Source organism: Megalobrama amblycephala, linkage group LG13, assembly GCF_018812025.1.
Source record: "Megalobrama amblycephala isolate DHTTF-2021 linkage group LG13, ASM1881202v1, whole genome shotgun sequence".
NCBI lineage: Eukaryota > Metazoa > Chordata > Actinopteri > Cypriniformes > Xenocyprididae > Megalobrama > Megalobrama amblycephala.
In genome coordinates, this window is record NC_063056.1 from 40141092 (window position 1) to 40155456 (window position 14365).

At 37.0% G+C, this 14365-nt stretch overlaps 1 protein-coding gene and 1 pseudogene across 2 annotated transcripts; both read right to left on the reverse strand.

Moving 5' to 3' along the window:
- Positions 1-223: 223 nt before the first annotated feature.
- LOC125280790 lies at positions 224-2415 on the reverse strand (annotated as a pseudogene).
- Positions 2416-6708: 4293 nt separating this feature from the next.
- Positions 6709-11898, reverse strand: eomesb (eomesodermin homolog b). 2 transcript variants are annotated; one of them, XM_048153971.1, is made up of 7 exons: positions 11704-11898; positions 9635-10220; positions 8582-8736; positions 8378-8499; positions 7826-7984; positions 7687-7748; positions 6709-7614 (listed from the first exon to the last, which is right to left on the reverse strand). In XM_048153971.1, exons 2-7 carry the CDS (start codon positions 10129-10131, stop codon positions 6885-6887), a joined length of 1725 nt encoding a protein of 574 aa, XP_048009928.1. In that variant the 5' UTR covers positions 10132-10220; positions 11704-11898; the 3' UTR covers positions 6709-6884. The 2 variants fall into 2 exon arrangements, with proteins under 2 accessions (XP_048009928.1, XP_048009929.1); XM_048153972.1 differs by lacking the exon at positions 11704-11898 and adding an exon at positions 11571-11700.
- Between the last annotated feature and the right edge of the window lie 2467 nt (positions 11899-14365).

A 14365-nucleotide genomic window follows, 5' to 3' on the forward strand; every position in this document is an offset into this window, starting at 1 on the left:
TGCACACAAATAACTGCAACAGAGAGCATTTCTATAGAATCTGGAATTATTATTGAAATAAACGTGTGACTACAATTGTTACAGAGACTCTGACAGGAGGATGTTAGTGAACCAAAACACAAGACGCAAGTGAATGTAGTGATCATGAAATGATATCAGAGTTATGGCAAGAATAAAGTCTGAACTTAATCTCACTGATTCTTGAGAGAAGAGACAAAACATGTTTGAGATGTTAGTTTTTATTATTTCATAACACATTATTATAAACTGATATATTTGTAGACAAAGGTCTCAGCTAATGAACAGGTTTTTCTGAAAATGTTTTCTTCTAAAAATGTACTTCAGAACTTAATTTGTGTCAACTCCGTCAGACACATTAAAAAGATGCTATTTTAATTTGATCATCAACAACAGTGTAAAATACACATGACAAATATACAGCAGTAGTAGTAAAGTGAGATCTGTGTGTCTCTGAGAGAAATATAAACAATAAAGCCTTACAAATAAGAGTTTTACAAATCTGACACTGAAAGAGAAGCTCAAATAATCATCAGTATTTATTATGACAAAAACACACTTGAAGAACCTTTAAAGTTCAGCGTTCTGCTTTAGATTTAAGCACTTCCTGAAAAAGATGAACATGTAAAGCCATAAATGAATCAATCTCACCAATATTAATATATGCTGAATCAGTCATCATCAATCATGTACCTGATGTGTGAATATGTGCTTGATCTCCTTCAGCTCTTCTGGATCTGATGTGATAAAGCACAAGAATGACAGTAGCCACGCCCACCAGAGCAGAGAGGACCAATCGGATCACAGCTTCAGTAGGACCACAACAGTGGACTGAGGAATAAAAACATCAAAGTGAGATCAGCTCAGTCAATAAACGCTAATATCATCAGCGCTGCCGTACCTGAACATGTGTGACAGAGTTGAGTGATGTTCCAGATGTTGAGTCTGGTGGCTGATGGGATTGTTCAGCACACAGCTGTAGGTGTTTTTATCCTGATATTCCACCTCCAGAGGTAGAGAGAGACTGATGCTGAGATCAGACACACTGATGCTGGACAATGAACTGCTTCCTTTGTACCAGGAGAGAGTCACATGACTCACATTCACCACTGAACACACCAATGAACATGATGATGATGATGATGATGAACATTGTGAAGAGTTACTGCTGATGACAGGAACAGGCAGACGAGAGCTGAAAACATGAGAGAATAAAGAGAAATGAGGATGAATGAAGAGATTCAAGAAACATCCAGAGGAACCAAGATGATCAAAAGTAGAGCATTTAAAACTATTGAATAGAAAGTTAAATATAAACCTGCTGTTCATGTGAAAGTAAGAGAATTAGTCATTTGAACTCATTAGTCATGATAAGATACTTCTTTAGATCTAGCTGTAATAAATAAAACACATGAAACTGATATTTAACTCACCGTAGACAATGAGACGAATAGAAGAAAAAAGCCTTGTGTGAATATGGGAAAAAAGAAAACGGCTGTGACTCTTAATACAATCATAACCTCCAGTGTGTTTCATTGTGGTGCTTGTGATGGTCAGAGATCCAGTTTGATTGTTCAGCTTCAGTCTGTCTCTGAATCTCCCACCAAGATCATCATCATTTACAGTGAATCTGTTGTTCAGTTTATTGATTTCAGCTATTACAGTGTTTCTAAACCTCCACCGAATCAGATGATCCTTCATTCCAGTAAGAACAGGGTTTAGAGTGACTGAATCTCCCTCCGTCACTGACACTGAAACAGGGTTTGTCACAGATAAACAAATTATAATGGTTTATTAAATTAAATAGTTTAACATTTAAATTTGAAATAAACAATATCATAAAACAGCAAAAAGAAATAAAATGATGTATAAATTCATTTTAATTTTGTCATTAAAAAAAAATTTAAACTCACCAATTACAACAAGGTAGAAATCAAACCACTTAGAGTTGATCTGTAGTTTATAACGTCCAGCATGTTTCATTGTGATGTTTGTGATGGTCAGAGATCCAGTTTGATTGTTCAGCTTCAGTCTGTCTCTGAATCTCCCACCAAGATCATCATCATTTACAGTGAATCTGTCGGCCGTTACATTGATTTCAGCTATTAAAGTGTTTCTAAACCTCCACTGAATCACATCATCATCCTTCATTTCAGTAAGATCAGAGTTTAGAGTGACTGAATCTCCCTCCTTCACTGACACTGAATCATCAAACACACACATGGAGAACAAACAGAAACTGGTTCAACACAGATTAAAACACTCATTTATGAAAGTAAATAGTTTGAAATTTCTAAAATGAATGTCATCATTAAACAACAGCAGCAAAATTGAGTTTGAATTAATAATTGAATCTTTGTGATGATTAAAATATAAAACGTGAAAATAATATTTAACTCACCAGTGACAATGAGATAGAAATGATCACTCTTAGAGTTGGTCTGTAGTTTATATTCTCCAGCGTGTTTCATTGTGGTTTTTGTGATGGTCAGAGATCCAGTTTGTTTGTCCAGCTTCAGTCTGTCTCTGAATCTCCCATCAAGAACATTATCATATACAGTGAATCTGTCGGCCGTTACATTGATTTTAGCTATTACAGTGTTTCTAAACCTCCACCGAATCCGATCATCATCCTTCATTTCAGTAAGATGAGAGTTTAGAGTGACTGAATCTCCCTCCATCACTCTCTTCACTTCAACACCAAACACTCCTGAAGAACAGAGTTTTTCACAGATTAAAGCTTTAAAATCACTTGATGTTGGTTTGATAATCTTCACTGAAATACGTTTAATCATGTAAATGTGACGTGAATAATATTCTGCAGCAGCACAAAGACAAAAGATGATGAATGAAAAGAGAAGTAGATTTATATATGGATCAATAACTAAAAAAGACACTTTAATGTTTAATGTCACACTAAAACTAATGATGTTGAGTATCTGAGCTTCATATTTATATTATTTTATTGAATCAATCCATAATAACTGAGTTTAGAGCTGAATTCAAACTTGATCTGACAGTAAAATCACAGTTCAGTTATTTCTATATGAGACGAACTGTAACGTGTTTGTTCTGTTTAGGTTTAGTTTTCTCTCTGAAAACTCTTTCACTATCTTTCATTTAAACACTTCACAGCCTGTAGTATAAAGGATTTTTCCCCTGATTTTAAGAAAAAAAACTAATTTCACCAGTAATTGATCACATGGTACCAGAACAGAAACAACTGAAGCCATAAAAACACATTTGAAACTCACCATCCAGACGCCACAAACAGAGCAAAACTAACTTGAGGAACATTTTCTTCATCGGTTCACTGAAAAGCCCACGATAGTAACTCTTAAAATGTCTGAAAACCCTCAGATTGATCTGAAACACACTGAACTGTGATATTTATCTGGTTGTGTGTGAATCCTCCCCCATCCTCAGTTAGTTTCCGCTCACACATTCATCTGCTTTAACATCACGAAAATCAACAAGCTTTTGCTGATCTTACATTTTCAAATGAATTCTGGGCCTGAATGAAACTAACAGCAGAAGAGTGAAATATTGGACTAGATATCTGAATCTACTGGTGTGTTATTTAGTGCTGTGAGCTGTCAATCATATTTGACCTGTGGCTCTTATTTGACTATTGATGGATTCACTTTATTTCAGTGTAAAGATGTTTTGTGTGGAGTGGAAGATTGTGATCTTATTAGCAGGAGAGATAATGAAGTAATGCTTCAGCCACAAACTGCTGACACGAGCATCAACCACAAACATCCAGCAGAAGCTGTTTATCCACCGACAGATCAAACGAGTCACTCTGATGTTTGAACAGATAAAATAAAAGGAAAAACTGTTGCAGAGTCCATTTTGACTCAAAAGCCAGTAAATCACATGTATAATGTTTGCCTGTGTTTCTCCTGAAGTCCACAATCATCTCCACTGTTTTGAGTGTGTTTAGCTCCAGGTTGTTAAAGCTCCCACATGTACCACATGACCACTGTAGATTCATTTAGGTGTTGATAATTGTGCCATAGAAACACATAATTCCCAGTAAGAGTATGTGAACCGCTCCGAATGTAATGTCATCTCAAGATTCCAGTATATACAAGGTGGCGTGAATGCAGTATATCTCCCCTGACTGCTTTGTCGGACAAAATGGCAAATTGAGCGTTATGATTGTTAGATCGCCTGTCAATCAAACTCCTGGTGAAGTGTCAATTGTGACGCAGCAAATATCACTGATTATAATGGTTTCTATAGTCTTTTAACGCGCCGCTCGCGTCTGGTGTAGATATGTGCTGTGTCCCAATTCGCATACTATCCGTCCCTAGTATTCGAAATTAGAATTAGTGTGTCCCAAATCGTATTATGTTAAAATAATAAGTATTCCAAAGATACCCGGATGGTCTACTTTTCCCGGTTAGAAACAGAAGTGCAGATCCTTCAGAGATCGTATTATTATAGTATGCAAGTGACATCACCGTCAACCGTTATGACTGCGGTTACGCCCACTTAGTGACAAAAAGACTGAGCGGCAGCATTGGTTTTCAGCGTGAAATGAATGCCGCGAAAAACACAGAAAACACATCCAAAATGGGAAAGAGGTTTGCGATTGACTGGGTGTTTTTGAATAAACACTGACAAAAAACTATACAAGTTTTAGGGCTGGACAGTATGACGATATATATAACACTGATATAAGTGATTACTCGGATTTAAACCTACCTATATTGTAGTTACATAAAATATTCAGAGGCAGATTTGCTATCTGTTTCCCCCGCATCGAAATCAGGCACATATAAATGTCAGGAAACACGATTCCTGGCTGCATGTCAATATCCATAGATTAGGTTTATTTGACAAGTTGTAAGGAACACTTTCGAGTCCAACCTTTAGAGTAATCGCTAGTTTTACTCGCGTTTTCGCAGTTTCCTCTATTAAATCCAGTCATGCAGCAGGTTCTTTTGCCACTCAGTCCAGCTGAGGGAGCGCGTTCCGGCGGGAAAGTGATGTCGATGCTTACTCTCTAGGTCTAGGGAGATAAGAGGGTCTGTACCTCGGCTCTTGCCATTGGAGAAAGCAACGGCTAACTTAATCACGTGCGGCAGCTCTCAGCCTATCATGTCGCCATTCAAAACTCCTCCCTGCCGCCAATGAGTACCACCCGTACCACCAGTTAGCATTAGTGTAACGCTTTTTTGGCTAAAGGTTGCAGGCTTGCCTTACAGCATAGAATACACTAACAACAAGCGACACTCAATAGAACGTTCCATTGCATCACCGGCGCCCAGCAGCAGCAGCCCTGCGTTTCCGCCATTTTAGGCTGAAAGCGAGTCGTCATGTCCACTATTTTCTATGGCAATATCAGCGGCTAATATGCGCTGTGGACGAGGATTAAAAAGTGTTACAAGTGTTTAATTGTGACAAGATGATTGAAAGGGCAGTTTAAATGGTTACAGTTGCATAACGAAGCGACAGAACGTCCGTTAAAGGTACAATTATGACGAATAGTATGTCCCAAAGCTTGCATATACTCAAAATACGTTCTTTTTCTTCACAAAAACAGTACATACTTTTAGGGCGTAGTATAAGTTGGCGAATTGGGACGCAGCGTAACAGACGCGACGTCACTTACGCTTTTTTCGAAGCTGAATATGGAAGGTGGTCTGGCAGAAACTTTTTTTTTTTTTTTTTTTTTTTTTTTTTTTACTTTATAACGTGTTAATAGTAGGGTGAGTAAACCATGAGGTATTTTTTTATTTTAAAGTTAACTAATCCTTTAAATCTGCCAAACCACCCGATATCGACTTGAGAACACGAAGATAATTTATCTACCAATCTAGTTTAAACTAGACATTTCTTTTCTTTGTAATCCAATAGAGGAATTCCCAAATCTAATGAATTTTTCTGAGCAACAGAATCTCATTAATTTATGATCTGGCAGATTTTTTTTTTTAAATAATGATTAAGATTTTCATTGAACAGGTACCTTTTCTAGTAGCTTATGTTTACTGACAGTTATTTTTCTACAAAACTATCAACAAACCAAATTGATCAGATATTCTTCAGGCTTCACTACTTCGTTCTGACGCTAGAGGTCAGTGTCCTCAACATTTTCTGTGCAGTTCTTCATCTACTCACTACATGTAGAACTTTAATGTGGAATTTATTTCTGGACTCATGTTAATGATATGTAATAATCACCATATCAGATGTTTCATGATCTTCATTAGGTTCCCAACTCAAAAATGTTACTGATTATTCAATTACAGATTAGTTCGAGTTATTGATTTGTGCATAATTTTTACATTTCAATTTATTCATTCAATTTGTTTTACAGCTGTGAAAAATGCACCAGTTTTCAAAGCTCAGCTCAATTTTTGAAAAACTTTTTCACACCCATATAATGTCTGAATTATTCAATTAATTCTGTACACTCCTAAAAACAAAGGTTACAAAAGAGGGTTTTTACAGTAATGCCATTGAAGAATCATTTTTTATTTCCTCAAAAAGAACCTTTCAGTGATCAGTTCTTAAAGCACCATTTTTTCTTAGTGTGAAGAACATTTTAATAATCTAAAGCATCTTTTGTGCAATGGAAAGATTGCATGGATGTTGGTTCTTCAGGGAACCATCAATACCAGTGAAGAACCTTTATTTTTAAGAGTGTACATTTAAAAGAAAATGTTTTTGAAGAATATACCAATCCAAAACAGTTGTTTAATACACATAACAGCATTTTCAAAATGACATATCTGACTTTGGACGTGCACAGAAACAATTTGCTTTAGGGTGAGATTTTAATAAATTACAAAAGGATCAAATTGATAAATTCGAACGGTCCTGATCCAAATCAGAGAAGCTTTAAAACAGACTCTCTAGCTGCTGGCATAGAACGCGTAACAGCCGATAGCCTTGGAGCTGGAGGAACTGTCCTTGTTGAAGTTTTCCGACACTTCACACTTGACCGTGGGAGAGTTTTCTGTCCCAGACTCGCTGTGGGAAATCCGCCTCCTTTTGCACACGACCGAGTAAATGCTCGGTTCTGTAGAGTCCGAAGGCTTCAAAGATGCTGCGCCCTCCATCCAGCTCTGACTGAATGTGCTTTCCTCCCGAGATTTGTCCTTGTCAGGCATGTGTTCATCAGTGAAGTCCGTGGGACTCGGCCTGGGTGACCACGGCAAGCCAGATGTCACTTTCCTCGGGTAGGAGCCTCTTGAACTCCATCCGGCAGTCACGGATGCGAAGGCGGCGTCTGGATAGTAGCCCAGCGAGTGTGCGCTCTGCAGAGGTAAGGATTTGAAGCTGTACGGTAACAAGGAGCTGGAATAATCGCCCTCGTACGCCGTCAACTCCAGCTTGCTGCCGCTGGTTTGCTGCACTGAAGTGACCAGCCAGCGCTGTGTGGCGGCAGCATCGTCCGCCGGAGGAGAAAGCATGCTGTTGGTCTGCGGCACAGTCCGTTCGCTGCTGTACAGACGATTGCTGACAAACTGATCCTGAAGAAACGGCTGCATGGCGTAGCGTGCGCTCGGTACGATCTGTTGCGTCCGTGGTGAGTCCGCCGGCGACGGCGTCAGTCTTTCACGCTCCGGAAGTGTGTACATCCTGAAATTCCAATGCATGTTAGTATTAAGTGCAAGTAGTTTTTGGTGAAACATCAGTGATGCACATACTCACGAATCATAGTTATCTCTGAAGCCTTTTGCGAAAGGATTGTGGTCGATCTTGAGTTGAGTGATCTGGAAGAACAACAGAAGTGAAGGTCAATAACTGAGTCCACACATCTTTATTCATGCTCTAAAAGAAAGGCTTGTACATCAGTGTTTTGATACGCTGTAACAGCAATGAACTGGTTCTCAGGGAAGGTGAAGATCTGAGTCTTAGAGTCTCGTCCTGTGCTTTCAGTCCCGTCGTCCGACACTTCAACGATGTGAAGCCTCGGCTGGTACTTGTGTAGAGACTGAAGGACAATCATCTGATTTGGAGATACAAATCAGACTATTAACGTCACGTTATTTTCACGTAAACAAATTATATATTTAATGGTGGATCACCATGATTTTGCCAAGACGTTCAATCTGGAACAACATTTCTGTCCAAAAGTTTAGCAATTCCTACACCTAAACATAACTCTACCCATAACTTATCCCTAAAATCAGAGGGAAATGATAGGTGAATAACACTAAAGCACCAAACTTGACTATACTATAAACTATAAACTTGTCCCTCAAATCAGATTGGTTGATTGGATGTTAAAAATAAAAGTAGTATATCCCTTTATTTAATTTTAACACAAAACAGGCCCCAAAAACAATCTAAACAACTAATTGTTCTACTCTTAAAATAAATAAATATGTTTATTATTTACCTGTGCAGTATTGGCATTTGCTCCCTTGTTGTTTGTTAGCTTCAGTTTACCGAAAGAAATTTCTTGTCTCATCCAATGAGCGCCTGTATTCGGCGATTCGGGGTGGATGTAAATCTTATTCCCTAAAATAATAATAAAAAAGAACAGCATAATAATATGCCTAATAATAATAATAGTGCGTATTATTTTTGGTTTCTTCCATACCTTGCATGTTATTGTCGGCTTTCCCGCAGGTGACCCACTTCCCGCCCTGGAATCTCCAGTGGTTTGGATCCGCTAAAACAATCTCCACAAACACATTGTAATGCGTCGTCAGGCTCAAGCCGGTAATATTGAAACTTAGAAATGGGAACATCCGCCTGTGCAGGAATTAAAACAAATCAAAAATTATTCTTCAGATATATTCTGAATTATTTATCAAATTGCGAGTTATAGCTACAGCTTTCAACGTTTTTAAAGAACTTTAACCACTCTTAAACCAATGCAGTCGTTAAATTAAAAATAAATAAATGCATTTCTTAAATTCTCTAGCTGGTTTCCTAATCTAGTTGTCTAATAAACCTGGTATTGTGTGGTACGATTGTTGGCTCTTTGCTGTTGTTGGCTCTTTGCTCTTATATGCTGTTCCTCTTAAGACGCTTAAAGCGATACATGCACAAATTCAAATGTTTTGCAACTTCTATTTTGAGGAACACTTAAAAAATGTTTAATTCGACCTGAATTGTCTTCTGGAGCCCCTATTTCTTGTAGCTACAGTTTTTTTTAAATACAAAAAAACAAAAACAAAAATCTACTTTTTTGCCATATATTATATACAAATCGATAAATAATTTTTATGACAATTCTACTGTTCGCTAATCGCGATCGATCGCGTTAGTTCAAAACACGTGTGATCCAATACTGAAACCTTCTGCAAACACATTTGAAACATCTGTTCATTTTAAAGCTGTTGTTGTGCGTTTTTAAAGCGTTCATATTAGCATATTTAAATAAACCATTTTTAAATGGGCTAGATCTATTTGTTTAATTCACGCTTAAAATGAAAGGTTCCGAAGAACATTTCTGGTTCACCAAATAACCTTTCAGTGATCAGTTAATAAACGAACCATGTTTTTCTTTAGTGTGAAGAACATTTTAATAAGATTTTATGGAACCATCGATGCCAATAAAATAACCTTTATTTTTTAGAGCGGACCATTATTACAGAACATCTATTGTCTCAAAATGCCCCCCTCCACACTAAATGTCCCCCCTCACCTGCCCTGTTTGGTGATGATCATTTCTGTTTGGTGCCGGTGGAATTTGAGCCACAGCGGTCGGTTGCAGAGATACACCTGAGCTCGGAGTCCCGCTCCGGGAAGAGCCATGGAGCCGATGCCGGACCCGGAGCCTTGATACGAGTGGTAGGTGTTTCCAGAACCGTGTCCAAACTGATAGCTCGTGCCGAACTCGCCGCGTCCTGCACACAGTGACTGACAGAAGCCCGCGGACGGCAGCACGGAGCCGTAGTGCAGCGATGCCGCGTACCGCGATCCATCCGAACCGGCGTACACGCCTCCCGTTTGGCCCGTGTACGGAAACAAGGAACACGGACTCGAACTTTCCTGCGTTTGCTGCGTTGAGCCCATCATGAAATATCGATTGGATCCGAGCCCGTCGAGTATGTAGCGGCCGCTGCTCATGAGTTCATCTTCACAAATGATCGGTGAAACTTTCCCGTCGTCCAGCGCAGAACCGGATCCTTCTCCGGGCATGTTCGGACAAACTCCGTTGATCCGAATCCTGAAGTTTGATAATTCGATCGCCTGGTGTTAATGTCGCGCACTGACGTGCCTCAGCATCACTGCGAACGACAGAATGAATGTGTATATGTCAATAAATTCTACAATAATATGTTAATTTATTATAAACTTAACATCTACACATTGATTCTATAGAGTTGATCGCTTTGGTTTTAAATGATTCGGTTTTTGACAGCATTTCAGTCACCGCTACATGAAAAACAAAGTGAAAGTTTTTGCTTTTATGAATCTAAAAAGTAAACAACCCTCCATGGCAATTAGCTAATACCCTAAAATAAAATGTTTTTATTTAAATGGACGCTTATTTGTTTTCATCGTATATTAGCGAACAAATTAAACGTATTATTTACTTTGCAAAGTTTATTTGCAATATTATTTTCGTTCGTAAAAGGCTATACATTTCATATTTTCCATTAGGCTTATTTTATTTTCTAATATGTGTAGATATCATTTAATTGTATTTATAAATAAATTGTTTAACAGCATTTTAATTAAATATGTTGTGTTCTCGTCACTATCATTATCTAAGACCAACTGTTAGTCATCGCTTTATATTTACAGCTCTGTTCATGTTATTCTCCAGCTCAAATCTTCTCCTATGTTGGATTTAATCAAGTAACAAATAATAAAGAGTTTCTAATCATATACATTTTTTAACTTGACTTTTCTTTAGTTTATAGCCACTTTATTTCAGACACATAGCTCCTTATATCAATAATAACATATTTAAAAAGCAACAAACGATGGACAACAATGATTAAATGTAAACGTTCCTTCATAACGCATAACTTGGGCATTTTATAATTCATTGTCCATGTTTAGCCTACGCAATCTAGACTTTATTTGCGTCACGCGAACATAAACTTAATGTTTTCGATTCTTAGCATTAATTCTTCATTTGATTTTTGAACAAAAAACAGTTAAGGGCTATATAGTTGCGTTTATTGATCTTTAAAATTAAGTCTTACATTAAACATGATTACATAAATAGTCTGCAAAATGCACACATTTGTGTTAAGACAACTTTGTATTGTTTTATTTTTAGGCCTATTTTTGAATGACGCGTTAATATCATTTGCGATTCTTTACGCGTCAGAGGAAAAATAAGTTTTTTGCGAGTCATTTTTAAGAATGTTCTTAAGTTAGTATATTTAACCATGTCTGAACTAATATCTAAAACGTCGCAAGGATTTATTTATTTGTTTATTTGTGTGTGTGTGTGTGTGTGTGTGTGTGTGTGTAAAACGTGAATGTTTTCTAATTTTGTAGGTTTTATTTTTCATATAATGTTAAACGAGGTTTCAACAATGACTGTCCGGGTTCAGTAGGCAATATTTATAACAATTTAATCATATGTTAGTAAGTATTTTTCTAAAATTTAACAAACTCACCTGGAAGTCAATGCATTATTGCGTTCAGAGAGGTTAAAGTTGAGTTACGGTAGAAAAAACAACAACGAAGCTTCTTGCGTAGATCCGAAATAACATCAAGCATCACTCGTTAAATACAAAATCAACAACTCACCAGTTTCATCTCCATTTTCTCCACAGATTGAGGTCGAAAACGCTCTTGCATTGCGATAAAAAGAGAAAGAGAGTTCGGCCGGTCCGGATGATTGAGGCTCATGAGGGTCTAAAGCGGAATGAAGGGTAAAACCCGACCGACCGACTGACTGACTGAATGAATGAACGACTGACCGACTGACTGAAGGCACCTGTGATGCTGCTGGATTTATTGATGCGGCTCTATAGCGCCTCCTACTGAGAGTTCATGCCGTTATTTCACTTCTACTCGCTCTGTTTCAGTAACCACGAGTCACAAATGCCTGTTTTCTCTAGCATTTTATGATTTCAAACATCTAATGCTGCTTTAAATTATTATTATTATTTTTTTTGTTGTAGTTTTTATACTCCAAAAACGTTTTGATATCACCATATTTTGAGAGGATCAAGCAAACTCAAAAACACATCGACATACATTAAGACAAGAATGATTGTATAACAAAAATAGAGTATTTTTGGGCCAAGTTGTCACATGTGTTGTGGCTACATGTTGTACTTTTACTCAATTTATTAATTACTAATCTCTTGGGTGAAACATATGTGTTGATATTTTGTATGATCATTTACATGTTTGATGGTTTGTGAATTTGCTTGGGCTTTGTTTTACTGTTTAAATTCTGCCAAATGTAAGTCTACACACTAAAAAATTCTGGGTTAAAAACAACCCAAGTTGGGTTGAAAATGGACAAACCCAGCGATTGGGTGGTTTTAACCCAGCGGTTGGGTTGTTTTGACCCAGCAGTTGGGTTAAATGTTTGCCCAGCCTGCTGGGTAGTTTTATTTAACTCAACTATTGTTTAAAAATTACTGTATTGCTTGTTTAAAATAAACCCAAAGTATGTTGGAAATGAACATTTATCAATATGTTTAATAAATGAACATTTACTAATAAGTTAAATTAATAATGAATTAAACAATAAACATTTATTAAATTACTTATTAATAAATGTTCACCTTTTGATTATTATGGTTGTCTCTTGTAATTATGTGTCTGATTTTTAATTCCCAACCTATTTTGGGTTCATTTTAAGCCAGCCATACAGTAATTCTTAAACAATATTTGGGTTAAATAAAACTGCGTTGTGCAAATATTTAACCCAACTGCTGGGTTTGTCCATTTTCAACCCAACTTGGGTTGTTTTTTTTACAATGTATAATAGGCTTTTTAATGGTTTTCATTGTGACATCTTCTGCGGCATCACTGAGAAAACACCCTTGTGGAAGCTTTATTTCTAAGAGTTACAGCCGTACTGTACGTGATGTCAGAGACAATGACAGATTTGAAGCGTTTGCTTACGTTAACCAAGCCGCAGTTTAACTTACAGTCCAGAAATGAGAATCACAAAATGCATCTGTAGTTTCTTTTCTGCCTTCACAAAGATAATGAAAAAGATAATGACTTTTTCTGACACTATTTATGCCTAGAAAGTTGGAGGTGAATCTGGTTTTGTGCGGGTGACAACCACACTGGAGTGTGACACAAAATCAAGTCTCAAGTTTCTAAAAATGCAATTAGAAAAAGCAAAGCACTTTTTGTGCCAAAGTTCATTGTGAATGAACTCGGTGCAGCAGATAATGATTTAAAGTTCTTTAGAAGCCTAATATTACAGTTCCTGTGATTCAGAATGAAAACATGTGTCACATCATGAGACCTCCCATCATTAAAAGAACAAATCTTCAGTCTTTTAGTATACCATTAATGTTGTGATTTTCAACATTTTATATGAAGGAAATTTTGTGAAACTTGTGTTTATGGTCTGACAGACTGATTTGGCTTCTTCATCATCAATTTATCACACATTTGATTGCTAATGATCTCCTTTAACCCTGAATCCATTCAAACTTGTAAAAGAAGTGCAGGATTTAGTAACAGTGAACATGTGTGATTCTGTTCATCAACTGAATATAAACACAGTGTTTGATTATACATACAGGCTGTTGACATGACATTATTTCTGTAGTCTATATCAGAAAAGTTATATTTGAATAATTTGACCGGACAGCAAAAATGCAGATTGTGTCCATAAATCTAAAATTATCTACTCAAATTATGTTTTCATCGATTGCAAGTAAAATCACAAACCGTGGCTCTAAAATTTCAAGTAAAAAACAAAGTGAAATCTATATGAGTTTGTTCTGTTCTCCGTCCTTAAAAAATGTTACTATGTGTCCAACAGGACATAAATAAGACACTTTTCAAGTTTGTAAGATGCAGAGATTTACCTCCTGCTTTCAAATACGTTTGTTCAGTGTGTATGGAAGTGAATTTGCTGTTGTTTATTGAGTTCTGCGGTGAAACGCCTCCACATGAGAGTCTGAGCTGGAAACAATGTGTCAAAATGACTGAACACCTTGACATGTGCTGAGAGACACACTCAACACTTCTTACAGAAAACTACACATTACAGTCTTTTTCAACGGATTGCACACATTTGCAAAACTTTGCATCTTTTTTTCAAAACTTTACACACAAATCCAAGAACCGCACACACAAAAAGCAAAACGCCTCACACCTCTTGCCAAATGAAACATTGCATTCGAAATATCACAAAGAAAAGCAATCATTTGTCTCATGTTGCAAACACCTTTGTAATATTCTATTTTTGGATATATCAGTTATTCAA

Coding starts and splice junctions, on each gene's coding strand:
- eomesb (XM_048153971.1), bottom strand. CDS start 10,131: ATGCCCGGAGAAGGATCCGGTTCTGCGCTGGACGACGGGAAAGTTTCA. Junction 8,737..9,634: donor ATCATCACCAAACAGGGCAG/GTGAGGGGGGAC, acceptor ATTCCTGCACAG/GCGGATGTTCCCATTTCTAA. Junction 8,500..8,581: donor AGCCGACAATAACATGCAAG/GTATGGAAGAAA, acceptor TTATTATTTTAG/GGAATAAGATTTACATCCAC.